Here is a 27,049-nt window from a genome sequence, read left to right on the forward strand (position 1 = left end):
ACGGACTCTCCCAAATTATGGCAGGGAGTTGAGCAAATGCCTTACCCTGCTTATTTACAGTGTCTTGAAACCCAGGCAGGCAGGAGGCATTTGGTGACGGTGGGAAATTAATGTGCCACTCCCATTTTGTGCTGTTGCTGGTACCTATAGATGGTACTAGGTTGGTTTTTATGATTGCCTTTGTTTCCTATATTGAATTACAAAATTCAAACAGTTCAGAGAAACAATTATTTTAAATAATTGACCTATCATGGAGGGGTATGCTAAGCACAGCTGTTTTATTGTAATGTGCTGAAAGTACTGTATTTGGAGAAACTTTGCAATTATTAGATATTCATGTGGGGAACATCTGAGGGAACAAAACGTAGCATTGGATGCTACAAAATCACTGAACTTGTTTTTTCTAAAATTTGCAGATAGAAGTTTTAAGATTTCAGAAGGGCCTTTAAAAAATATAGATTCCAAATATCAAAGATCAGAAAAGTGAATATCATTAAGAGAGTTCTGCTCCTTCCCCCATCTGAAGAATTAATTTAATGCCACTCAAGCTTTTAGATTCTCAAAAAAAATAGAACATTTATGTTTTGTTGTTAGAAATATTGAGATGTGAGAATGGGCTGTTTACATTTCAGAAGATAGCAGTATTTATAGAAACAGTCTATTTTGTGTTCTCAGTTTGTGTTTGTAAATAAGAAACAATACTACATTCTCAAACCAAGGTACTTTGTTTAATTATATTTCCTAGAGTATGAGTGCATCAAACATTAGTGACTTGGACTATTGAGTATTAAATATTTTAAATGTGAAAAATCATTTTGTAATTGAGTTGGCCAAATGGAACTGAACCAAACCAAGTTTTTACTGGATGAGTAAAATGTTCCCTGGTTAAACTCAAGTTTATATCTGCTTTTACCATTCCAGCTTTGTGGGCCAACTCAGTTTTATTACTCACTTGACCACATGCAAAATTCTTAGGGAGTTCTCTATATAATTTGACTTGACTATATTTTACATTCATAACAAAATAAACATTCCTTATACATATTAGATTGTTTATTGTATGCATGGGTAAAAATATATAGACCAACACATAAATCAAATGTTTTAAATTTTTTAGAAATGCCAAAAGGCTCCTATTATTGAAGAAGTTCTAATAATAAACTCAGTTTTCTAATTGAAAAAATTATGATCAACAAAATCTCTTATGTTTTACTCTATGTTAATGCTTTTCCTCTATATATTACATGACCACTCATTTTAAATTCAAACATGACTCAGGACATAGTTTGCTGAAGATAACAAAAATAAGTACAGATGGTTTTAGGTACTTTCTTTCCCTCACAAGTTTTATCTACTAAAAAGATGTTAAAAATCAAAAGGGGGAATATCTCTGTTCAAATCCCAGTTCTACGACTTTTGCTAGCTGTCTCACCTTGCACAAATTAATTTCTTTCAGCTTTAGTTGTCCCTTCTATAAAATGGGGTTAATATTATTAAGGACCTTAAATCACATAATACAGCCTGTAGCATATAATGAGCTTTCCATAAATGTTCGTGGTGATGACGATGACCGCAATGGTGATAAAGGAGGTGGTGTGGGGTTAGTGATGGTCATGATTGAAAAATATAGTTGTGTATGGAGATCCTAACTGAAATCTAGAGGACTTCCATTTTCAACCATGATAAAAGAATAGGGATCAGATTTACCCTCCTACCTTAAACAACTAAACGCAGGACAAAGTATATTAAACAATGGTTTTCAGACATAAGACAACAAGCTGTATAGGACAGTGATTCCTGAGAGATGGAAAACAAGTCAAGTCAAGTCAAGTGAGCACTACAATAGCCCCAGGTTACCATCTTGAGGGAGTTTCCAGGCAACAGTACATTTGGGGATGACCTAATAGAGCTGGGCAGTATCCATGAGTAGAAGGACGGAGTTCAGAGTTTAGGGTGCTTAGATGGATAGAATTTGTGAGGCAAAGTACCAGAGAAGAGAGCATGGCAAAGAGAGAGAGAGTATGTTAAAGATCTGCAGAAGGTTGCCCTGGATCTTTATCTGAGTGTTGATTAGCACAGGCCTATGAAGAAACTACCTAAGGCCAGGGAAAAAACATCAGAATGTAGTGGACAAAACAACTATCAAAGCTCATGTAGGGCTGGGAATTGTTTGTGTTCCATTAGCCAGAGTGGAAAGATCCTTTTAGCATATGGGGCATCAAATAGAATCCCTAGAAGGATAATACTTAAGTTATGGAGCCAAATTAGCCCTAGACCAGGGGTTATTCTGGACCTGAGGATCAAATCTTTAAAGTAAAGCTAGAAAAGATCAAATTACTCTACATATTAGAACAAAATCCACAAATGTTTAAAAGAAAACCCCAGCGCTCAATAATGTAAAATTCACAATGTGTGGCATCCCTTCAATAATTACCAGGCTTTCAATGAAACAGGAAACTATGAATAACAATGAGGAGACAAATCAGTCAGTAGAAACAGACCCAAAAATAGCACAGAAGATAGAAATAGTAGATTAGAAAGTAAAGAATAACTACTATTGGAGACTTCTAGCTACAGTCAAGTAAGGAAGTAGGTAAATCTCTTCCCCAAAAAGCACCTATAAAATTGGACAGAATTCACAAAAACAACCATATTGATGCTCTGGAAATTGACCAAAGGCATACAACAATCTGAGAAGTACTTATGCTTCTTATATGTAAGAATAGTGGGAATCTGTGCATTTCTTGACTAGAGGTACACCTAATTTCCCTACTCCCAGGCTTGATTAACACAGTTTCTGTCTGGGCAGGGCAGGCTGTGAGAACCAATGGCTTCCCTGCCATGGTGGGAGGCAATTCACTTAATCGACAGTTGGTAGGTGATGGCCATGTCCAGGGGCATTGTTCATGGGAGTGACAATCATTGAATATAATAAATAAATGAATAAATAAATACATAGCATATTCAGTGCTGAAAAAAATCAAGATGTTATAAATTCCATATATTCAAGAAGATAATGGTAGGCATAAGCATGATAATGTAAGACATAGAAAATCTAATTTGAACCTCTAGAGAAGAAAAATGCACTATTTCATATGAAACATATACTGGATGGGATTAACAACAGATTAGACTCTGAAGAAGAAAAAATTAAAGAATTTAAAGGCCCAAACAATAATGAACATGCAGAGGAGAAAAAAAAAGATTGGACCAGACTTTTGGACAACATTAAATGGTCTAATATATAAAAATGGAGTTCCAGAAAGAGGAGGAAGGGACATATTATTCATATTATTCAAAGACATATTATTCAAAGAAGTAATAGCTGAAAAATTTCCAAATTTGATAAAAACTTTAAACCCTGATAGCTAAGAAGCTCAAGAAACCATAAATATAAAGAACATGGAGAAAACTAACTATAATACACAAATTACTATTATTTAGATATGAGTAAAGGAACTAACTAGTCTAAATACTCTTTATGTTAAGAGCAATGGGAAATAAATTGCAATTAAGTCCATCAGTAATCATTTTGACATTAATAATGGATATAACATAGTTTCTTGAGAACCCATCCCATGTCTAGATATAGAAAACTGCATTGCAATATAGGTGTGCCAGATTGCCTGTTTCCTACCATGCCAAAAAATAAATAAAAATAGAAATCTAAGAAATCTAGGGCAGTGCTACATTATCAAACAATCATGACCATTTTCTCTGGTAGTTTAGTAGAATAGTAGCCTTGGGTTTAGAATCCAGTAAACTAGAATTCAAATTTTGCCCCTCCATTTATGACTCACATGTCCTTGGACAAGTGATTTAATCACTCTGACCCCCATTCCTCATTTATAAACTTAGACCATACTATCAACCTCATAGAGATATTGATGGTTAAATGAGTTAATGTATATGAAAATGCTTAGCATAATGCTTGATACATAATGGCCCCTCCGTGCATGTTTTTTTTTTTATTTTTTTCTTCCTAATCTGCCTTCCAAGTAATATTCTCTAGCCTCCCTTTTTGTTTCTCCTTATCACTTAGTACTGAAAGAAACCTTAGAGATCTTAGTATCAGGCCCCCTTTTTATAGATGAAGTAATTAAGTCTTAGTGAGGTCACATGTTGACCAAGAAGGAGAATTTTCTGTTACCAAGCCCTACTGTATGTTTTAAACAATGACATTGAAAACAAGTACTCTGTGACTTCTCAGAGGTGAAACAGGAGTTAACATTTGCTGGCAATTTATTTTAGAACACAATAATGCAGATCTTAAAACTGAACATTTAAATGAATATGCTGATATTATAACTGAATTTCAAGAATGGTGGATGTGTCATTGTGTGTTATGGCAGGAGAAATGAGAGAAAATAGAGAAAAGGAAGTTAGCTCTCAAGGTCCTGGCTAAACTAGAGTTACAACCAGATATTTGAATACTATGTTCAGTGTAACTGGACATGCGGTCTTAAAATAGACAGACATTCTAGAAATATATGTAGCAAAGAATGTAAAGGGACATCATTTTGAACATGAAAAATAAATTTCATATAGCATGGTATATAGCATAATTATAATGTGCGCTTTCTCTTTGCAAAAATTACTTTCAAACATGGATAGAAAACAGACTATAGACCATGAAGAGTGCCCACACCCAAAAAAGCCACATAGAAGCCATGCTGTGGCATGCAACTCCCTGGCCAGGGTCCCAGGAGATCAGAAGAAAGCTTTCCATGTTTCCGTTTTAAAGTACTTGCAATTGTTTGATTTAAAATATATATTAACAAATTAGCTACAGAGCCTATTTATAGTTCCAGGAACTTTTCAGAGAGAATAACACAAAAGCACTACAGAGCTATTGAAATTTTAAATAATTCTTTGTAAATGCCCTAGGTTAATTTAGATCCCTGAAAACACATTAGGAAATTAAGCTGTAATGTGAGCTAATTCAGATTTTAATTTGGCAAAAAGAATGATCCAACTACACAGTTAATGTAAATAGAAGCATAACACAGGGAAATTAATGAGGTTTCCTTCCAATGAATCTTCAAGGAGGTAGATAATTAGCTTCTTTTGTTATTATTGTAGGAGAATGTGGCATTGTCTCTGAGGTGTAAAATAACTGTGGCTTACTAAGTGATAATGTGCTTCATTTGTCTTTTTTAAAAAATAATTATTTATGTTAAACTCTTGTAGGATGAAGCAGCAGCACAGCCGCTGAATCTCTCATCCAGACCCAAGACAGCTGAGCCTGTAAGGTCCCCAACATCGCCCACCCAGAGCCTTTTCCCAGCCAGCAAAACCAGCCCAGTAAATCTGCCAAACAAAAGCAGCGTCCCTAGCCCCATTGCAGGAAGCTTGGGAAGAGGATCCTCTTTAGGTAAATGGAAAGGTCAACACCAGGAAGAGACATATGAATTAGGTAAAAGAAAGTAAACCTGTGTGGTGATGACTGATCCTTGTTTCCAAAGTGTTCCTTAGCAAAAGATAATACTCTTATCTTTTCTACTGAAACATTCCCAATTTAGTATCTTGGGTGATTAAAAGTTTTGGTAAAGGCTGTAATATGAAGCCTGCTGTAATGGCAAGTTGTTCCCAAAATAGCCCCTTTAGATGATGATGAGTTAGATCCAGCAAATCATAGACTTAGGAATTTCTGTGTTGGACCATGCTTTGCCACTGAAGTAACTCCAGACAGACAAGAGTAACTATGATTCCTCCAAAGGGCCTAGTCCCAAAGCTGCCTGCCAAAAGTCTAAATTTCTTTGAAATTTTATATTTCCTTTTTAAAATGTATGTGAATTTTATATCTTAGCCCATGTTCATTTCGCATTAAAACAAATACAGATGATACACTTCAATGACATAATGAAAAATATTTCTAGGAAGGTATGTCATAATGATCATCTGGCTTCTTCCAGACGTATTGCCAAGTACTTTTAGGATAATATGTACCCCTTTGTGAGATGAATAGAGAAATACAGAAGGAAAAACAGAGGTTTTAGAATAGGAAAGACTTAAATGGAGAACTTCCACTTACCAGCTTTGTGACCCTGAGAAAGTTAATTAATACTTTGGAATTCAGTTTCCTAATCTGTTAAAGGGGAATAGCCGATATGTTTTTATGAGAATTAAAAGAGAATAATGTTGTATATAAAAAAAAATAGAATAATGCATATGAAGTGCCTATCACAGTGTCTAGCATATAGAAAGCTTGGAATAAAAGATGTAGAATGAATAAATACCAACACATTTATGTATACATGTGGAATGAGATAATGTGAAAGTACTTGTCAGCTGTGGAGTGCCAACCAAATATTAACATGATAGTTACTAAACTCAAAATTTCTAATTTTCAAATAAGGACATCTTCAGAGGGGTTAAGTCTTAGTTGTTGATAGCAAACAGACTGGAACCAGGATTTTTTCACCATACTGACTTCCTTGAGTTGTTGAGTCCTAAAGCCGGAAATATTGATTATAATAAAGAAAATAATGGACAGCTATAGCCATTTAAAATTTAGAAATCATTTTTGCCTATCTGATCCCATTTGATTTTCACAATAGTCATATGAGTAGTGTATTATTATTACCCTCATTGCATAGATAAAATAAATCATGGTTTTTAGAAGTAGGATGACTTGCCCACAGCCATGTAGCTATTAATTAGCAGAGGCAGTACTAGAATCCAGGTACTCTCACACAAAATTCAATGTTCCTTGTGAGTTTATGGTAGGAATATTTGCTAAACTATGCTTGGGTCTAAGTAAATCTTCAGATGGTGAGATGTAAGTCTTTCTCATTGAAATTTGGTAAATTAGGATCCATACAGCACCCTATTCTCATTTTCAATCAAGATGCCTCTTTCAGGGGCATGGAGGTTTTCACCCAAAGTCAGTGCTATCCATGTGGAAAAGAGGAGATGTTTGTAGCATGTGAATGTGAAAAACATACCTGGGCTGGGTTTTGGAAACTGTGAGATAAGAAAAAGGCAACATATGGCTAAATAATAGATTTGACCTTGAAATGGCTCTCCTATAATCCATTTCTGAATTTTGTTTGGAAAGATTCTGTTTGCTGAGCACTATGAAGGACAAAGATGATTATGTCTCAGACCCTGCTCTTAGGGAATTTATACTCCAGCAGAGCCTATTTCTGACATCAGGAGCAAGAAATTGGCTGAAGTATTAGCACCTGGACCTGGACAGCACTCTTGTTGGGACAATTTTGGATAGAAATGGTCTTTTTTATCAGAAAAGCTCCAGATCAAAAGATGTGGGTTTTCTATATCCTAAAAGGTGATTGACTTAAAAAAATTTTTCCATATATAACTTTGGGAATTTTTTCCAAACTTAAATGCACATTCGCATGTGTTGCATACCCATAAACATATGGTATGAGCCTGATGGTAGCCTGGTTTCTTCTGTGTTGCCGAAACACACACACAAAACACACAAACATGAGTATACATGCACTATGTAATGCTCATTCACAGCTACAAACAGGTGAATCATGTTAAACTTCACCACAGCAGCTGAAATCTATCAGTCAGCAAATAATTACTCTCTTTTAGTCTAAAATTGGAAAAACATATCCAAAGTATTAATCTTACCTACAATAAAATGCAAGATCTGGAGAAAAATTAGTTGGTTTAATCTTGAATTGTTTCCCTTTGTGTTGCATTGAATATAATGAAATTACACATTGGTTGTCACACCATTCCCACACATACAGCCTTACCATCACAAAGACAGGGAGCTGCGAGCAGTGCGTGTTCAGGGTGGGGGTGGGAATGGTTGTCATTCTCTTAGTAAATAACTGAGGGCGTGAAGAGTAGAATGCTTCATTAACCAGCCAGCAATTGGAGAGTGGAGGGCACCATGGTATATTCCTTCCCACCCTCTCTCTCCTGCAGTGGACAAATACACAGATAACAGATGTCACTAAAATATGTGTGTAACTTCACAGATTTCTTCTGCTAGGCCAAAAACAGCTTTCCTGCCTCAGCCAGCCCAACAAGTGTAACGGGTGGTTGGGATCGCTCTCGCTCCAACCCCTACCGTACATATCCCCTTCCTCCCCACCATTCCCCCCAGAGAAGGTAGGATTGTTGCCCAATTTTCAGACATAGCCCAGACAGATCTCTCACCCCAATATTTACACAATTGGACTCTAGGAAACTTCACCTGTGGGAGTTGAGAAGGTGAGTAGGCAGAGCCCAAATAAACTGGAGTGCTGAGGTGTTTTCTGAGGAAAAAAAAATCACAGACTGATTGTCTGGGCTTTCTGTGCTCTATGAAAAGTATTACATGTCCCTTCCTTGTTTGGAAAATGAAACATTCTACAGGAGACTGGATAGTACCAGTACTCACTAAGAGTGTACTCACAGGCCCTCTCATGCATCCTGTATACACAGATATCCTGTCCAGTCTCAACGCCCCTGCCTTATTTGGGGATCAGGATACAGTGATGAAAGCCATTCAGGAGGCTCGGAAGATGCGAGAACAGATCCAGCGGGAGCAACAGCAGCAGCAACCACATGGTGTTGATGGGAAACTGCCCTCCCTGAATAATGTGGGTCTGAACAACTGCAGAAATGAAAAGGTAAAACTTCCCTCCTTCACTGGATCTCTTAGACTCATTGGCTCACTATCAACTCTTTCTTTCCAGGCTTCTGAGTGTCAACCTTCAGTCAAAGAACTGGGCTTCTACCCGAGCCTGTCTTGTCTTTTATTCAAATCTGCCTTGACTTCAAGGATTATTGCTTATTAACAAATACACTCAACTATTTCCTACTTAGTGTGGTTTGTCTCCCAGGAACCCAGCCTCCTTACCTATTGGTGTGTCTTCCATATTCCAAAAGATTTATAAGTATCTTATAATAAAGGGAATATTTGAGGTTTTTAGAATAAGAATAGACTATCAAAGTACTAAAACAGAAGGAAGAAGCAAATACGCTCACCATGAAGACTAATATGTGTATGATGACTCACCATAAAATTTAATAGTAAGCTTCCTGTCAACAGGGCAAAAAACCATAGCAATTTACAAAATGCATTCACTTATTTTTTGATTCGGCAAATTAGTTATTGACTGTGCTATGACAAATACTGTTCAAGGCACTGGGGATATAGCAGTGAACAAATCAGACAAAAGTCTCTGCTCTCTGAACTTATATTCTAATAAGGGGACAGACAATGAAGAAAAACAATTATATGTGTAATGTAACATCAGGAGGTGAATAAATATGAGGAAAATGAAGCAAGGTAAGGAAATCAAGTTATAGAGTTGTTAGTTTAGATGGGAAGATCAGGCCTCGGAGAAAGTGACATTGAGTAGAGATCCGAATGAAGCAAAGGTGCAGGCCAGGTTAGGAGCTAAGAGGAGAAGCATTTCAGACAACAGGAACGATAAGCTTAGAGGCCCTGGGAAGGGGCTCACCATGATCTGATTTACATACAAAAGGGTCATTCTGACTACTGTGGAAGAGTGGACTGTAGGACATTAGGAATGGAAATAGGAAGAGCCGTTGAAGCTATAGTGGTAGATGAGGGGAAATTTTCTGATTATCTGAAAGAATGAAATAGGACTTTTTTTTTTTTAAAGAGACGAATACATGCCAGTGCTAAATTAGGAGGAATTTTTTATTTTATGTGAGAACTTACATAGAAACAAATAAATAGTGGTATGTTGGACAATGTATTTATTAACAGTTTTAGAATAAATTTTAAAAATTATTTCCATTCATAGGTTTATTCAGTAAAGGCTGAGAATATGTAACTTATTAAAGTCAGGACCAAGAGCCCCCCTTTGTTTCTGTCCTTGCCAGTTCTAACGTGTCCTTGTTATTGGGCACTGTGGTCGAGACTCCATTCTTCAGGTGAAAACTTATAGTTTCCCAGTTCTTAGAATAATTTTTAAGTACCAGGAGTATGATCATGTGGGCTGTTACCCAAGCATTTGAATACATAGCCATAACCAGGGTGTTGTTTGTGTTTGCTTTGTTTTTTTTATTTTGTTTTTGTTTTCCCTGTCTTCCCTCTTTAAAAGTAAGGTAATGAGGCAGTCTAGGAATGTGGGATACAGAGCTATTGCTCACAGTGAATCAACCTCTCACCCTCGATAGTTCTACTTATACCCTATGGTCACACTAGGAGACAGCTAGGGTAGAGGGGCAGGGAAGAGGACCTTGAGGCATCAGACTGTGGTGAGGTTCTGAAGGCATATGTATGATCAGTCTTCACCAGGGTTAGGAAGCTGAGTTCTGGAAGAGTGTTGGCTCCCCAAAGCTTATTAGAGAATTTGTCTGAACCCTCAGTTCTTATTTTACTAAGTTACTGATATTATTAACATTGTTACATTATATTGAAATTTATTTAAATTTGGTCGTTATTAGATCCCATGCCTTGATTGACCTTCAGGAGTATTGTTCAGATTACATAGGAAAGAAACTATCTAGAGGAATGGTGAGTTTTTTTGGTGCCTGTTAAGCCATAAATTTCTGTATACTTAGGACTAATCATATACATGCCAGTCCCTGCTTGACTCTGCTCAGTCAACTAAGTGCTCCATCCCCCCACTAAATGCCCCCACCTCATTTACTCTCTATGTTTGTTAGGTAATTTGCAGTCAGAGGAGTAAATTAACAATAGTATTAAAAGGTCTCCTGTGATAGTAGCTTTGTCTCTCTTATAATCAAAATATTTTTTTAAATTTCATGGGAATTCTGAGGATTAGATTTTCTTCTGAGGTCAAAGAGGGTAAGTTTATAGTGTGCAATAAGATTCATAAAATGATTGTGATAAATTCAGTGTAATTGTCTGTGAGATTGTTCACCTTGGAATTATCTCAGTTTCTTTAAATATAAAGATCCATAAATTAGATTTATGAGTTTGTTCTTTCTAACCCATAATATCAGTCTTAGAGAATTTTCCACAGTTTTGCTAATAAAATCTTATAATTTATCAAGCATTCTTTTACTCTCTCTTATTCAGATATTCTTTATAAAGGACTGTGCTGCAGATTTGGGTTCCCTGGGAAGTAAACTATGAAATAGGAACTAGCAAACAGGTTTATTAGGGAGTGCTCTTGGGATTGCAACCTAGTAGGGAAAGGAACAAAGTAGGATTGGGCAGAGTGAGAGATTGGGTGCAGTGTAGTCTAAACCAAGGCCTCAACCAACTCTCCAGGAAGCTTTGAGGCTGGAATGGCCATTCAGAGTTGTCCCAAGTTGGGGCAGGGAGCAGGTTTTATACACTTGTGTCAGCCACTCATTGGATGAGGGCTGCTCTAGGAAAGGAACATGACCTTGGGAGAGGTGACTTCAGCCAGGGTATTCTGAAGAGGGCTGACAGCTGAGGGCTATCTACCAACAGAACTCCCAGCTGCTAAGGGAATTAAATCCTCCCAGTCCTGATGAGGAATCTAGGCAGTGCATCACAGTGCCCATTGCAGAGTATTAGTACCATTAATGTCAGTAACATTAGATGTATTTAAACCATGCTTTGCATATATCATAAATGTGGGAAAACATTTACTACATGGGCATAAGTAGTGCTTGTGACTTTATGACATATAGGATCACATATATGTGTTTACTGATGGTACTGTCTCTCTTTATTAGGAAAATCCCTTATTTTGGCACTTTAAAATGAAATGTCAACTTGATAGGCCAGAACGGCACCAATGGTGTTGTTCTGGTTGGCTGTGTCAAGGGTGTTCAAGGTCTGTTAAACACATAGATCATAGAGACAATAGACTGTGACGGCGCCTTGGGAGCGGTACTGCTCCATCACTTAACATAGCTTCTGCGCATGGATTGTCAGTGTCCTGCCAGCACAAGTCTAAGTAAGTGACCTGGTTTTAGCTTTCATCATCAAGAATGCCCAGCCTACTCCATCCCTGTCTGAGTACCAGTGCAATTAGATCATATTATAGGTTAATTGCTTAACAAATTTTGTTGTTTTGACATCTCTAAGATAGAGAGTATTTTAGTCATGACAATATACAGCAGACTTTTATTATTTTATTTTTTGTTTTTGTTTTTTGTTTTTTAACAGCAGACTTTTAAATCAACTGCTTCTAAATGTCCTTACAGCTAACTAAGTAAGAGCATTGGGCTGGAAGAGAGGCCAGTGTACAGTTCAATGCTAAAGGCCATTCTGTTAACTTTTCTGACCTTCTTAGTGTTCGAGTACAGATACTGTGGTTGGTTAGAACACTTTTCTGCATAGATATTATGTAATTTAGGGATCTGGTATTTTGCTCATTTAGTAATCTTGATGAGCCAGATTGATTACCTACTGATCAGAGCTACTTACAGAACTGTTTATAGATCAACAGATTACTTACCTATATGTGTATGTGATCTGACCTGCTATTTCCCTCATTTTCTGGGAAACTCTAAGAAAAGTTCTTGACCTTGTTGAATAGCAAAATGATCTATCATGGACACTATTGCCACATTTTACCTGCCTCTGAAGTATATTGGTGGGATTAAGACTGTAAAATAAAAGAACTGGAGGGGGCATTTGATCTTGTCTACTTGCTTTAATCTGCAAATGGGAAAACTGAGACCTAGAGAAAGAAAGTGATTTACCCAAGGTCACATATGGTATTAGTGGCAGAGCAGGAGCTAAATCTGAGGTTTTCTAATTCCTAGTCAATGATGTTTCCAATTACCAGAACACTACCAGATTCATTTATTAAGTTTTCTATGGGATATTTAAACCAGTTACATACAAAAAGATATGTATTAGATAAAATAAAAGAGGTCAGTATCGTGTCAGTATAATATTGTGATACTTTTTACTTTGGCAATCCCAAGCCTTTGGTGGAATGAAATAGGTTATAAATTTTAAAAAAGAAACTATGGAAGAGAAAAGCATTGAGCCACCTGCTTTCTGTATATGTGTCACCCACAGTCTGGGTAAGGTATTCTTCCCTGCCCATGATGTCCATTGGCTCTGGCTCCTGCAAGAGTCGGAAACAGAAGAATGAATGATAGACAGAGACAAAGGAAGAGCAGTAATCGAAGTAGAGTAGAGTAGAATGAGCTTGGGTTTCAGTTCTGACTGTGCTGATTTCTAACTGTGTAACTTAATTATTTATCCTTTCTCAGTCTTATGACAATACTTATAAAATATAGTTATCCTTTCCTTAAAGGGTTATTTTGAGGGAAAACACATATGGGACACATCACTCACAGGAGATGCTCAATAAGTATCAGTTCATTTCTCACTTCAAGGTCTCAGGCAGCTTGTCAAATCTTTTGTTAATTTTGTTGTTTTTTCACTCTTTTATACTCTCCAATGGTGAATTTGTTCATCTATTATTCCTTGGGGGCAAAATGCCTTAAGATAGAGTAGAAAGTTAGTAAGAAACTAACAGGCAATCTTTTACAAAGTCAAGATACACATATATATTTTTTATTCTTAGAATAACTTATATATGCTACCTATCTCCTAGGATCTGGCCATTGCCAACATAATAATGTTCAAATTTAATCATATTAGTACTCCAGGGAGATTTTGTCCTTACTAATTTAATGTATACTCTTGTATATTTCAAAAAAAACACAGAATTTCAATCTATGATTTTTTTTAAAACTTAACCTGATGCTTTATAACTAAAACATTTCTCATGCAAAAGTGATGCTTTTTTCAATTATGTAAATAGGAAAATAATCCAGTCACTGAGATTTATTGTAAAGTTGGTCCTGTTTGTTCAAAAAGTTATTGTTAATTATTTACCAGTGTAGATTCCTACTCCTTGCCCATACTTTGCAAAAATATCAGAATAACACATCTATGTTACACTGATGTAATACTGCCCCCTTTTATTGAAAAAGAAAAAACGTGCTGGACATCTGCTTCACAGTGTCAATTGCCACAGCTCCTTGTTTATGCAATTGATTCAGATATTCATTGTTGCATGACAGGATAAGTTTAGACAGAAGATCAATATAGCCATACAACAATAAGTGAAAGGAGGTTGTGAGCAAATTATTTAGCAAGGTGTATTTGAGATGAATGAGCTCCTTGTATAGCTCACAGACTAGTGAGGTTTTATTGTTTTTCAAAGGTGTACATGGTACTGATTAGTCAGGATTGTTGCTGTTTTGTGAGCAATTGGCTAACATGTTAGATGCAGTGCTTTTCCATGTCAGCCTGTTCACAGGATAACAACAACTTAGACTACGTGGGCTGTGGGCACATTTGGGAATTCACAAAACGGGGACAAATTCTAATGGTAATCATTCTCATTTGCAAAGCAGAGCAGTAGTTGATTTAAAAAAAAACAGTAATTGTGTTGTACTTTTCACAACATGGCAAGGAATATTTTTATAGTGCCTCTGTTTCACAGAGTATTATTACATATAGTGTCTCCATTGAATCCTTCTAAGTCCAGGAACATAGGTCTTACCCTGCCTGTTTCTCAGACAAGAAAACTGAGGCCAGCTTTAGATTATTCTTCCCCTCCATTCCCTTTCTGCATCATCTCATTTTTTCCCTATATCACTATGAGATTGACAGAACGATTTTATTAAAAAAAATAAAACAAGCCTTATACCTGAGTTTCAAACATCAGTTTTAATGGAATGAATGCTAAAACCATGAGATAAAAAGGGGTCTACCGAGATATATTTGCCACATGCATATTTCTTGGAAATGAATAAATGTATCTATACTTCTGATAGTGTCTCATTAAAAGAGCATACACAGATTAAAAATGGTATATCATTAGAAAGAAACAATGTAAGTTTTATTAATGTTGTATTTTGCATTTGAACCAATAGCATTGGGCAACTATGCAGTGCTGTATGTAGGCTCCTGGCTGAATGTAATCATTAAGTTCCTTTTATTTCTGTTGTCAGGGCTACTTGATTGGTTGCCTAGCTACTAGTTTAAGTCCTAATTCATAAAAAACAACAACAAACTTGTTTGGCTCCTTTCTCCTCTGCAGTTTAAATAGAAAGAATGGTGAACATTTCTATAGGCTTACAAGATTCAAGATACTTCCTAGGAACAGAGATGCAAAAATAAGCCCATTAATTTTCTTTTCTCTGTGTGTTTTAAGTCAAAAGGCCATGTCCGTTTAATGGATCTCCCAGTAAAAGAGTTTAAAATTAATACATCACAGTTAATAATTTTGCATACTTTTTCTGAAAAAGCTGTTGGTTTTGTCTTGTTTGGAGAAAATTTACTAGTTTTGAGAATTTTATAGACCTAACCTCCCCCTATCACAGGTACTTTCTAAATGCTTGGTTCCACTTAATCCTTCTTAATCAGCAGTTCTCAACCTTTTTGGTCTCAAGGTCCTTTTATAACCTTAAAAATTATTGAATGCCCCAAAGAGCTTTTATTTATATGGGGTATATCTGTCTTATTAAATATTAAAATAAGCTTTTAAACAAATTTTAAATGTTTATTAGTTTATTTAAAAATAACAATAATAAACTCTCTACATGTTAATATAAATAATGTTTTTGAATAATAACCTTTTTCAAAATAAAAATTAGTAGTTTTTAATTTTTTTTTCAAATCTCTTTTAAGAAGCAGATTGATTCTCATAACTGCTTTTGCATTCAGTATTCATGTCAATCACAATGCCATGTAGTTTCTGGAAAACTCCACTGTACCCTCATGAGAGAACAAAAATGAAAAAGGCAAAAAATATCTTAGTTTATTATGAAAATAGTTTTCATCTTGTAGAGCCCTATAAGTTTTTTTGATATTCCCAGGCTAGGGTAATTTGAATACATGCTATTCTAGATCATATAATGCTTATTTACATATTAGGGGTTTTAATTGTACTCCTCTTTAAGAGCAGTGTTCATTGACCAAACAGTATAAACACTTAGAAATGATTAGTAGTTTTAAGTCTCTTTGACTTAAGGATAGAAACAGTTAAGAAAATTATATTACTTGTATTTATATGTTGCCTTGATGCTAAAAAAAAAAAAAAAAAAAAGTTTTGGGTGATTTGCAGTGGTATCTACAATAACATAAGATAAAAAGAGGAGATGGTGGCAAAGAAAAATGAAAGAAAACCAGGAACATAAGGAGAGGTGAGATAAGGTAAGTGCACGCAAATGCTTGTCATATTGTCATGTATACTTACATAATTGCTAAAGGTAGGCCACACACTTGATTGTGAGCTTTTGGTAGCCAAGCAAAAAGGAAATGTGCTAGAAGATCCACATTATTTCTACTTTATAAGTAAAGCAGTTGTTCAAGAGGAAACATGGATGACTCCTATGGGTCCTCATAAAAGCCTGAGACATACTCAAGAATGTTCCTGCATGAAATATTTTATAATATTTTGCAGGGATTTTTAAAAATAGATCTTGCTGTTATTTATCTTTTAGACCTATTTTTACCCAGCTTTCTTTGTCTTAGTTTTTATACTACATTCTATGGACATACTTTTTTCAATTACATTCCATTTTTCCTAATTTACTAAGTATGAAACACAGTATTGGACATGTGCAGTAGAAAGGTAACCAGGGTTCAAATCCTGGCTTTATCACTTATTAATTTCCCAGAGAACTCAGTTTCCTCTCTGTAAAAAAATGTCAGGATTGAGAATTAAATGATAACCATATTCAACCTCCTAGTAAAATATCAAAACATTTAATAATTATTTCCTCTTTTCCTCCCTTCTTCCCTGCTTCTTTTCCCTCCTTTCCTTGCTTCCCAGTCCTGTTGTAGATAAGGGCAGAGGCTTTGGAATTAGACTGCCCAAATTTCTCCATCTGAGAAGTGGGAATATTAATGGCTTCTATAGGATTCTGTGTGAAAATTCAATAAAATATCCAAGAAAAGGGCCTTGTCCTGTGCCTGGAATATAATAATTGATAAAGAAGCAGTCTCAACCTGATCACTGCCGTGGCCAATTAGGCTTTATCTTTCTAGATTACCATGAGCTGTTGGAGGTATTTGTGGATGGGGCACATTTAATCCGAACTGTATTTTAAAAAGAAGGTTGTGGTGGTAGTATAAAGAATGCATGGGAAAGACTTTTGGAAACAGTGTGAGTGAAAATAACATATATTTTAGAGTCAAACTGACCTGGATTTCAGATTCTGGTTCTATCACTTACTAACTCTGTGACCTTGGAAGAAATACTTCACTTTTTTAAGACTCAGGGTTTTCATCTGTGTTTATTCTTGTTTGGATTAATCAAGAGGACCATACCTAAAAATAAATACCCATTCTCTTCTCTTTGGTAGGATTTCCGAGAGCATTTCTATAGGTGGGGTTCCATTTGAAATGTATTTAAATCTGCTTTAGACACTTTTGCTTTCCTATCTTTCCTGAGCTTAGAAAGCCCATTGTCTTGTTTTGGACTTTTCCAGCGGAAAGACATTCAATTTGCAGAGGAAGCATATATCACAGATTTAATGGATTAGCATCGTAACATCTCACATAAGGATCTTTGCTAAACTATTCCTGAAGAATGAGCAACCTCATATTCTCAACCTCCAAATTTGATCAGTTCTACCTGTATGGCATTTAGGTGGCTCTCAATGTACTCAACAATTCTTAAATATCTGAGTTGCATAAAATTCAAAACATATCCTGTCAGGAATTATTTTAGTTATTTTTTAAACTACACATTAAAGAAGAAAAAATATATATATAGCTAGATTTCCAATAGAAACAAAATATTAGGTTTGAAGTCATTTCACTTTTGGAAAGCTTTTAACAATAAGACAATTTAAAATGTCCTATCATATTTTCAGACTCTCTTGTGAAACTTGAACATTTAAAGTTGGATTCCATTTAAAGCACAACCTTAGGAAGGCCCAGTTGGTTCTCAGGTATTTTTCTAAGTTTTCACAGAGCTCCTTGAGACCAATACAAACTGCCTCCTAAGTCTAACAAAGAATCTGCCTAGATTCTGATCTTTAGACTTCTTAGATAAATATAACCTACCACATGAAAACACACTCTGTTATTATACTACCTGCAAGCCTTTGGGGAACTGGATCGGCCTGGATTCCCCTGAACAAGGAGGAAGGTATTCTGTTAAAACTCTGTGAGCTTTCTCCAGAATGTGGCATACCATTTCATAGATGTTGGATACATTCCTGAACATATTCCTCAGGAACATTTGCCCTGGGAATTAAGGGTCTAATGTCTGCTCTGCCCTTCTATTTCTGGGGTGCCCTACAATATCTCTTAATCAGTTTCCATTCTTATGGAATCATGATAAGTTGGCAGCGTTTTCTCTAGTTTAAAGAGATAGATCATTTTCCCTCAGTGATACAAAGTTATGAATGTTTTCATTTTTATGGGCAAATAGTAAAAACTAGTGTATTCAACATTCTCTCACCAGAAATTCTATTAGGCAGCACTTCTTGAATCTCTCACACTATAAGAATATTTGAATCAGAGCTAAAAGGGTCCTTAGAGATCATTTAGTAAGCCCCTTATTTTATAGATGAGGAAACTGAAGAGGAAGTAAAGTGATTTGCCTAAATCCAACTACAAAGTGAATAGCAAGACTGGGACAACACTCAACACTGAATCCGATGTGCTTTCCAGATTCTTAGAAATGTTTAGGTGTTCTTATAATGTTTCTGTTGTTGACTCTGAGCATCATACAATCTCTAAATTCAGGCTTAGTGCTGTTTTTATTGTTTTATTATAATTCTTGCCAGTAATGAAGCCAAGTACCATGTATATTGTATATGGTGGCTAATCAGAGTATTTGGTTAAATGTAACATTTCATTTTCCAAGATGTCCTGCTTATATTAAGTTAAATACAGCAACAGAATTTCTATACTTGAATTTTATATGAAATTTTAGTTTACTATAGCTAATTTTTTTTTTTTAAGATTTGCTTAAGCCTTCTGAGAAGTGGATGAAGTGGATAGTACTCTCAGTCTTTCTTTCCCTAAGAAGTTTTCTTTTCCAATTGCAGTAAAAATAACCATGTCTAAAGTATCAGTGTTTTTAATTGTTTGCAAAGCATTTTTCTAATTTATTATCAGACTTAATCCCAACAACTATGCACAAAAGTAGGATTTTTATTACACAGGTGTAAATGAGGTTCAGAGATCTCAAATCACTTGCTTATATCCACACAGGTAGAATCAAAGTCAAGTCTCTTCAAAGTCCCTGTTTACAAATCCTACATTCTTTCCACAACCACAGATGGACTACACCTTCTTATCCAATACTAATCTCTGCCCCTGTGTCCTGATTGCAGTCCTGATTGCAAGCTCCAGGACTGCATGTTCACTATGGCTCTATGTGAGCATGCTCTGTGTGAGACCCTCTCTGTGAGAGTTTATGTGTGCGTTTCTCATTGGGGGTGTAAATCTGTATGTGAGTCTATCTGCCTGTCTGTAATGCTCTGTTTCCTCTGCACAACTTTCTGTCTCGGACTATATGTGAGTCTGTCTATCTGCATGTGTGCTTACTGCCAGTGTGTGTGTGTGCATGCACGTATGACTGCCTGCGAGTCTGTCTCTATCTGTGGGGTGAATTTCTGCTGGGTGTTTGTGTGCATCTGTGTGTCTGTGCATTTGAGCATCATTTTACGTCTGTGTGTCTATCAGCTTGTATGTGTCCATGGGTCCGCGTCAGTATTTCTCTATCTGAATGTCTATATGTCTGTCTGTGTCTGTTGATATGCATGTGTATGTTTGTGAATATTTGTATGATAGTACATGAGTGTCTTACACTTATCTGTAAGTTTCTGTATGAGCATCCTACTCTCTTCTCTTTATGGTGTTAGGTATTGATATACCTGATTATTTTCATTTTCAGCTGGTAGCCTAGAGCTGGGTATGAAGAGTCTATATGAAAACTCTGCACACACATTATACATTCTTTCAATCACTGTTTCCCTCTCTGCATTGTCTTAAGCCTGGCTGTCAGAAATGTTCCATTTGGAGCCCTCTGGTCAAAGTTCACTTTTATCTAAGATCCAGTTTGCAATCTTTGACATTTTCAACTAAGATTAGACTTTCCCAAAATGCTGTCTTCCCAGTATGGATTAAATTGCTTCCTTTAATTTAATTTCAATGCTCCATTTTCCCTTTATATCTTTATATGAATGATGTCAACAGTACTGATTCTGATGTAACACAAAAGATATCTTGTAAAATACATTACCTAGAGGCCTTGCTCCATGTATCTTCTAGACTGCAAAAGGCCCTGTAGTTCTCATGCAAAGTTGTCATCTCCCCACAGAAAGACCAATGTAAATTTTATAAAAAGAAAAACTATAAATCTGGGGTTCTCTTGCCAATGTTTGGTATTTTTGTAAGCTAATCTCAGTTTTCCTATCTGTAAAATGGAAACAAACAAGCATCATCTCTACTTTAAGGAAACATTTAATTGAACTCTTAAATTTAAAAATCCTATCCATTTATTGAGACCTTGCTCGTGTTTTAGGCATGTGATTTCTCTAATCTTAATCGCTGTCCTGCAAGGGAGGTTAATAATTAGTCTTTCTTATTCTAGACCATTGACTAGCTTGCTGTGAAATGATTTCCCCAGGTCTAGTCAGAACATCAGTACTTTCAGTGGAAGAAGGAACAGTCCTTGGAAATCAGTCATATCTTGTCCAAGTCTCAGCTTCACGGCCTCCTTAGTGATCTTCTTACTTCAAGAATGTGTGTACTACTAGCTGTGTGACCTTGGGCCAATTACTTTCTATGCCTTTGTTTACTCCATTAGAAAGTGTAAATGAGAAATATACCATATAAAGGTTGTTTAAAGATTAAAGGAGATAATTTATGTGAAGTAAGGCAGGTGTAAATAAATATCCTTTTGGCTCCCTTGTTGTTTTCAACCTGATGACGTACAGGACCTTAGATAGAAGGTGCTCAAACAATGTGTGGAGGCTTGTGTTAGATGCTTAGGAGTCAGAGAAATATTGACTAGTCCCTTTCTTCCCTGAAGGAGAATAGAATCTGACTGGGAGACAGGATAGAGAAAAGGAAACCTAACAAATGTACGTTAGCTAAGTCCAAGTGCCAAATGAGCAAAAAAAGCTGCAGGAGTAATTAAGCTTGTGAAAATCAAGGGAGGCCTTGGTCATCAGTGACTGGGGTGGAAAGGGAGGGTCTGTGGGGCATGAAAGATTTGAATTACTTCAAAGAAAGGACAGGCAGGGCAGAAGCAGAGAGGAATGACCAAGTGGAGGTCCCAGCATGAGCCTGGACGGGGCTTACGCCTCGTGCAGGGAACAATGGCTGGAGGACAGTTTATTCAGGAGAGGAGTGGGGATCTGGATTAGAGAGGAGGGTTAGGGTTCAGTTATGGAAGCCTTGAAATGCCAGGCTAAGAAACTTAGCCCAGAGGTTGTGTGTATATTTGTGTGTGTAAGACAGAGGGAGAAAAAAATATGAGTAATGATAGTGGCAGTTGCTGAGATAAATTAAGCATATATCTGTATATATATATAAACTTGCAGAAATTCAACCTGTTACATAAAAACTACCAGGGCAATTGCCAAGTAATTCTTTTTTCAGTGGGAGAAAACCTTAGGGTGATATAGAATTGTAATTCCAAATTAAAATTTTAAATAAATAACATTAATTTAAAAGCATTTATGGCTAAGTGTTTTTATACAAATATCTCATTTGCTTTTCATAAAAATCCTGTGAGGTATGGTAATCTACTGTTATCCCCTTTGCAGATAAAAACAGCCCGAGAATGCATGGAGGTAACTCTAGGTTCAAATACCAGTTGTTTTCCATGTAAATCCTATGCTTTCCTCTGCACTGCAGTGTTAGTCTTGTTGGTAAATTGGAGGCAAAGCCCACGTCTTATTCTTTCCTGTTCCCATAATACTGAGCCTAAAATGCTCAGTTATTATTCATTGATTGCTTACTTGTGGCTAGAGAGCAGACTTTGGGAAAAGCAGTTGCTCTTATGGAGACACAGATTTATTTGCAGCTGAATCTGCCTGTCCTTTTGTGTGCATTTGGACTTCCTCAGACAGAGGGCATTCACATTATAGCAGAGTTTCTTCTTCTTCTTTTTTTTTAAGGAGGTACCAGAAATTGAACCCAAGACCTCGTACATGGGAAGCAGGCACTCAATCACTTGAGCTTTATCAGCCCCGAAGTTTCTTCTTAATCGACCTTAGTTAGGAGAATTTTGGTCTCTTTTATATTCCAAGATGCTCTGTCTCACTGCCTCTTTCTCCTCTGTCTTCTATTCTGGAGGTTGTGAATCCATTGCCCACAGTCTACACTTCTCTGTCTTTGCCTCCTTGTATGTATGAAAGTATTTTTCCCTCCTTCCCTTTGTCTGTCTCTATTTCCTCCTCTCCATCTCTTCCCTTCTCTCTCCCACCTTCCTGACATTTCTTCTCTCCTTTTCGTTCAATTCCTCCTTCCCTCTCTCCCTCCTTCCCTTCTTACCTTCTCACTGTAATCTTGCAGCCTCCTGCAGTTAGAGTATAGTCTCTGACCACTGCTGAGGATTTTCCTCCAAGCTCTTATATTTATAGAAGCAGCTGCTTTCTTTGCATTTTCCTAGGGCAAGGATCTAGTGTGTCATACCTGAGTTTACCTGCCTACACTGGTGTCCTTGGTAGCAACACAGTTAACAGGAGCTGCTAGGCAGGCATGTCCAGGAATAGGGCTTTGAAACTTTGGATCAGTATTTACCATACCTGAAGGAGGTAGCAAGGCCTAAGAGTGCTGAGAGACACCAGTACTAATCTATTCAGAACCTAATGCTTATTTTATTTATTTAACTAGCTAGGAAGTCTGAGAGTTTAAGGACTTTAGAAAGTTAAATTTATAAAATAATTGAATGCACTAGCTTGAAAGTCTTTGGAAATCAGTTTGGGAGCAAATCTTCCTGATTTCATGAACTTTATGTCAAGTCTCATAAATTAGGCTGTGCAAAACAGTAGAAGAAATTCAGCCTGGATTTTAAATCTGGAGACCTGACTTCTAGACATACCGCTGACTCCAGCTGTGTGATATTGGGGAAATTTCTAATATTACTGAGCTTCAGTATTCTGTAACATTGGGGTGATCAGGCCTCACAAATGAGATAATGTGTGCAAAAGGGCTTTAAATTTATAAAATGCCAAGGTTGTGCATGGACAATATTGAATATATAAGGAACAGAGGAATAGTCAGTAATTTCCATTTATAAGGAAACTTCATGCTATGAGTCTCCAGCCTCCTGTTTCAGTGGAATGGGTTGGGCTCAGAGCTGCTGTAGGCTAATAGCTTAAATAAGTAGTATGTCATCATTTTTTCCCATAAATAAAACAATTTTTTGTTTATAATATTTGTGGGTAGTGATGGGAAGGAGAGACATAGAAAGGAAGTGAAGTCTGTTTCAAGTAAATCAGGTCTGTTGTACCAAAGATCTCTGGAGTTTATAGGAAGCATTTATTTTTTCTGAAACTTAGCTGAGGAATGAGACTTACCTAAACTTAGATGGATTTACTGATCAGTACAATATAGTGACATGAAAACACTGTCTCACTAATAAATTTCATGTAGCTTCTTAAAAACTTTTTCTGGAATGATTTGCATAAACATAATTCTTAAAGGTAACTTAATGAAATAAAAATATTATCTGAGACTGATTAAGGGAATATCAAGAATATTGGTTTATCTTCAAGTAGTAACCCTACTAAAGAGTGAGGTTTACAGTCAAATCAGTTTATCTAGAAAGCAGAGTATGTTACTATTTAGAACAATGGACAAATGAACCTTAAAACAACTAAAAGTGCAAGAATGAGCTCTTCCAATATGTTAGCTAGTCTTCAAGGAAAGACATATTTCAAACTCATCAGTTCCTAAATAGATTACATTGCTTATATTAACGCTTGTTTATTTTTTTGGTCTGAGCAATATAATTATCCAGCCCTTCATCTTATATTACCGATGAGAACACAATCCTCAACTTGAAGGCTTATATAAATTACAGATTGTAATATGCTAGTCCTAATGCAAGAAAGAGGTTGAGCAGCCATATAAGCAATTTTTGTGGCTTCTCTTTTGGTCCTCATGTCAGTTATGAAATACTGAAAATTTCCATCATAAGATAAATTTGAAGTGTTTTATTTAATCACTGAAAAATAGATTTACTCATTTTTCAGGTTTTTTCTTTTGTGTCCAATATAAGCAGTAGAATTAAATAAGAGTTATAGTCTTAAAACTTTTTTAACTCCTATAATTGTTATACTCACGCTTTTATTTTTTTCACTCATTAGCTTGTCAAAAGTACCATAAAAATTCTACAGAGATTTAAAAACTCTGCTAAGTAAAATGTTCATATGGGAAATTATTTGTCCTGTAAATGTTTTTTTTTTTTTTCCTTGAGACTGGACAAATCCATTTTCATTAACTCTCATCACACATTCTTTAGGACTAAGTGAATGATCTCTCTGCCTCATATCCTACTCTGGTTTATTGTCCAGGTTTCTTCTTGTTTAGGCAGGGGGTGGAGACAAGGAGGGCTGCTATCCCAGCTTTAGAAATCAACATGTACTTGTTTATTGAGGGCCCTTGAAAGTGTCATTTTTATTTCATTTAGGAATGTTAAAGTGTGATCTATGCAGCATCCCTCTTTCTGCAGGAAAGAGTATTTAATTACATCGAAGCACATGCTTTTAGATCAGAAATTCATATTCTGCATTTTTAAATATCTCAATTTTTTAAATCCCCAAATTTGTATTATAAGTCTGAGTTTCTACTTTATATGATAAATCATAGTTACCTCCAGTGCTATTATTGGTAATTTTAAAAGTGTTTGTAAAACAAAAAGCTGAATATTGACTTTTGAGTTTTTTGAGAAATAAAGTTGGTGCAGTTTCCGCCCTCACTGTTATGCCTGTGTTATGCATTGCATTTCAAAGTCTAATTTCTGAATGCAGACATAAATCCATGGGTTGTGTTTTTTTTTCTAATATAGTTACAACAAATAAAGAGAAGCTCTACCCAATATATACTTTAAATGGAACATATTTCAAGTTTGTGCCAGTTAAGGTCAACTGTAAAGAGCAGATGATTTTTGCCTTTTTTGAACACAGTAGAAGGGAATAATAAGCACTTACACCCCTGCTCGCTGCTGGCTCTCTGATGACAAATGGCCGATATGTAGAGAATACATACCTCATTTACATCACATGCATAATGTACTCTATCTGGAATACTAGCTTCTTGGGGTTGGTAGTGTCTCCTAACACGCGCACAACGATCAGCACATTTTTGAGGCTGCAGTAATCAGAGAAATGTAGCAGTGATGTGAGAACAAGAAGAAATAAGGTAGCATAATGATGTATCCTTCATTGTTCTGCTGTCACCCCTCCTATCGTGTTTGGGTTTCTTTTGGAGCCTAACAAAAAGTTCATAAATTTAATAGATTAAAACATGGAATTGGGTGTAAGAATAATGCATCTATTCCGGAGTTCCACCTTCAGAGAAAAAGGGGAAATATTGACTACGGAGAAAATAAACTGCCCTAAATCTTTGTAGGTGCATGTGCTTATGTAGTCTGCAAATAAGATACGCAGCCTTTTACAAATGTGTCTAGTCTAATTTAATCTTATGCGAGCATTTGGATACAAAAAAAAAGGGTCAGATATAGGAAATAAACTAAGTCTGCAAAAATATGCAAGACACAAATTCCTAATAGTGTCTGCTACATTAATTAACATGCTGTTTACAAAACGTATTCCTATCTCGCTAACCTCTTCATGGTTTTCACACATTTACTGAAATATAATAATCCATCCCATATTGTTCAAGATTTTTATCAAGAGCCCAAAAACCAATGCTGCATGTATTTTACAAAGCAGTTTGCCAGTTTCTGCCTTACAACAGTTTGCAGTGTTCCCAAATAACTCTTACACATGAGTTCAATAAATAATTGGAAGCCCAGATGTTTGGAACGGATATAGCAGATACACTGTAGCTATATTTTAAATACAGCTACTCTCTCTTTGTCCTTTCATCGACTTCACAGCATTGCACTCTGCCATTTTCAGTTCTCTTCTAATTAAACCTAGATGTATGTTTAGCATGTATGTTCCCGCACATGCCCCTTACACATACAGAACATGTGGAGTCAGCCTGTGATTTGAGACATTTCAACAAAGAATTTTACTTCTTCAAACTGAATGGTAGCATTCTTTACCCCTTAAGTTCACCTACTGATAAAGAAATTTCTCATATTGAGACCTGATTTAGCACTTCACATCTCAAATAACTAGAAATTCTATATAAGCTCCCTCCTTAGACTAAATTTATAAAGGGGTATTTCTGTGTCCTTCTATAGCACCGTCAAAGCAGTTTATGTAAGTTAAAATATTAGGTATATCATTAAAAACTAAAAACATTCTTGAGTTTGGTTTTAAAATATGCTGCCTAATTTTCAGGAACTAAAAGAAACATGAAAGAACAATTCTAATTTTATATACAATGACTTTAGCTTATTAGAATTAAATTTTCATTGAAACATACATCTCCCTCCCTATATAGTTTTTAAATCTTACATAATAGATAAAAATTATCCTTTCTAACTTACATGTGTTGGTTTCTCCCTCTTTGAAATAATTACACTAATTTCTGCAACATGCTGCGACATTATCAGGGAGAAAAGTTTGTGTGTGCGCGCACATGCATACATGTGTTTAAGAGATGGAAGAGTATTATAGCTACATTTGGGAATTTTTAATTTGTATGTTATTTAGTCTGGTGTGCAATGTGACACCAGTTAATTGTACGTTATTTTGTGGTAACTACATGTTAACTCTGTTGGAAGTAATGGTAATTATACTGTAATTGATATCAGTTCTCCCACATCTTTGAAAAACCGTACAATTAACACATATTGCCTCAGTTGGACACTATCTTTTGTCCTTTGTAATGTTGCCATATTGGAGTACTATTTGAAATAGGGTTCCTAAATATCTATCTTCTTTGAAACTAGTTTTAAAAATTTCTATTTTAAAATGATTTTTAAAATTTTCTTGCATAGTAAACATAACTTTGAAGTTTTCATTCTACTTAGTTTGAAAGAAAGCTTCTTCCACAAACATTCAAACTTAGGCCTAA

General features: G+C 35.9%; 1 protein-coding gene across 42 annotated transcripts in view; it reads left to right on the forward strand.

The window, feature by feature from the left end:
* SOX6 (SRY-box transcription factor 6) overlaps positions 1 to 27,049 on the forward strand; it is a 701,188-nt gene that overhangs the window by 624,399 nt on the left and 49,740 nt on the right. For 31 of the 42 annotated variants that reach the window (XM_071218188.1, XM_071218196.1, XM_071218191.1 and 28 more), the window contains 2 exons: positions 5,191 to 5,374; positions 8,410 to 8,597. In XM_071218188.1, coding sequence (XP_071074289.1) covers positions 5,191 to 5,374; positions 8,410 to 8,597 — 372 coding nt within the window. Of the gene's footprint in view, positions 1 to 5,190; positions 5,417 to 8,409; positions 8,598 to 27,049 lie in introns of all 42 variants that reach the window. The other 11 variants (XM_071218180.1, XM_071218179.1, XM_058305695.2 and 8 more) reach the window with 1 other exon arrangement.

The sequence above is a fragment of the Dasypus novemcinctus genome, chromosome 10 (genome assembly GCF_030445035.2).
Source record: "Dasypus novemcinctus isolate mDasNov1 chromosome 10, mDasNov1.1.hap2, whole genome shotgun sequence".
NCBI classification, from domain to species: Eukaryota; Metazoa; Chordata; class Mammalia; order Cingulata; family Dasypodidae; genus Dasypus; species Dasypus novemcinctus.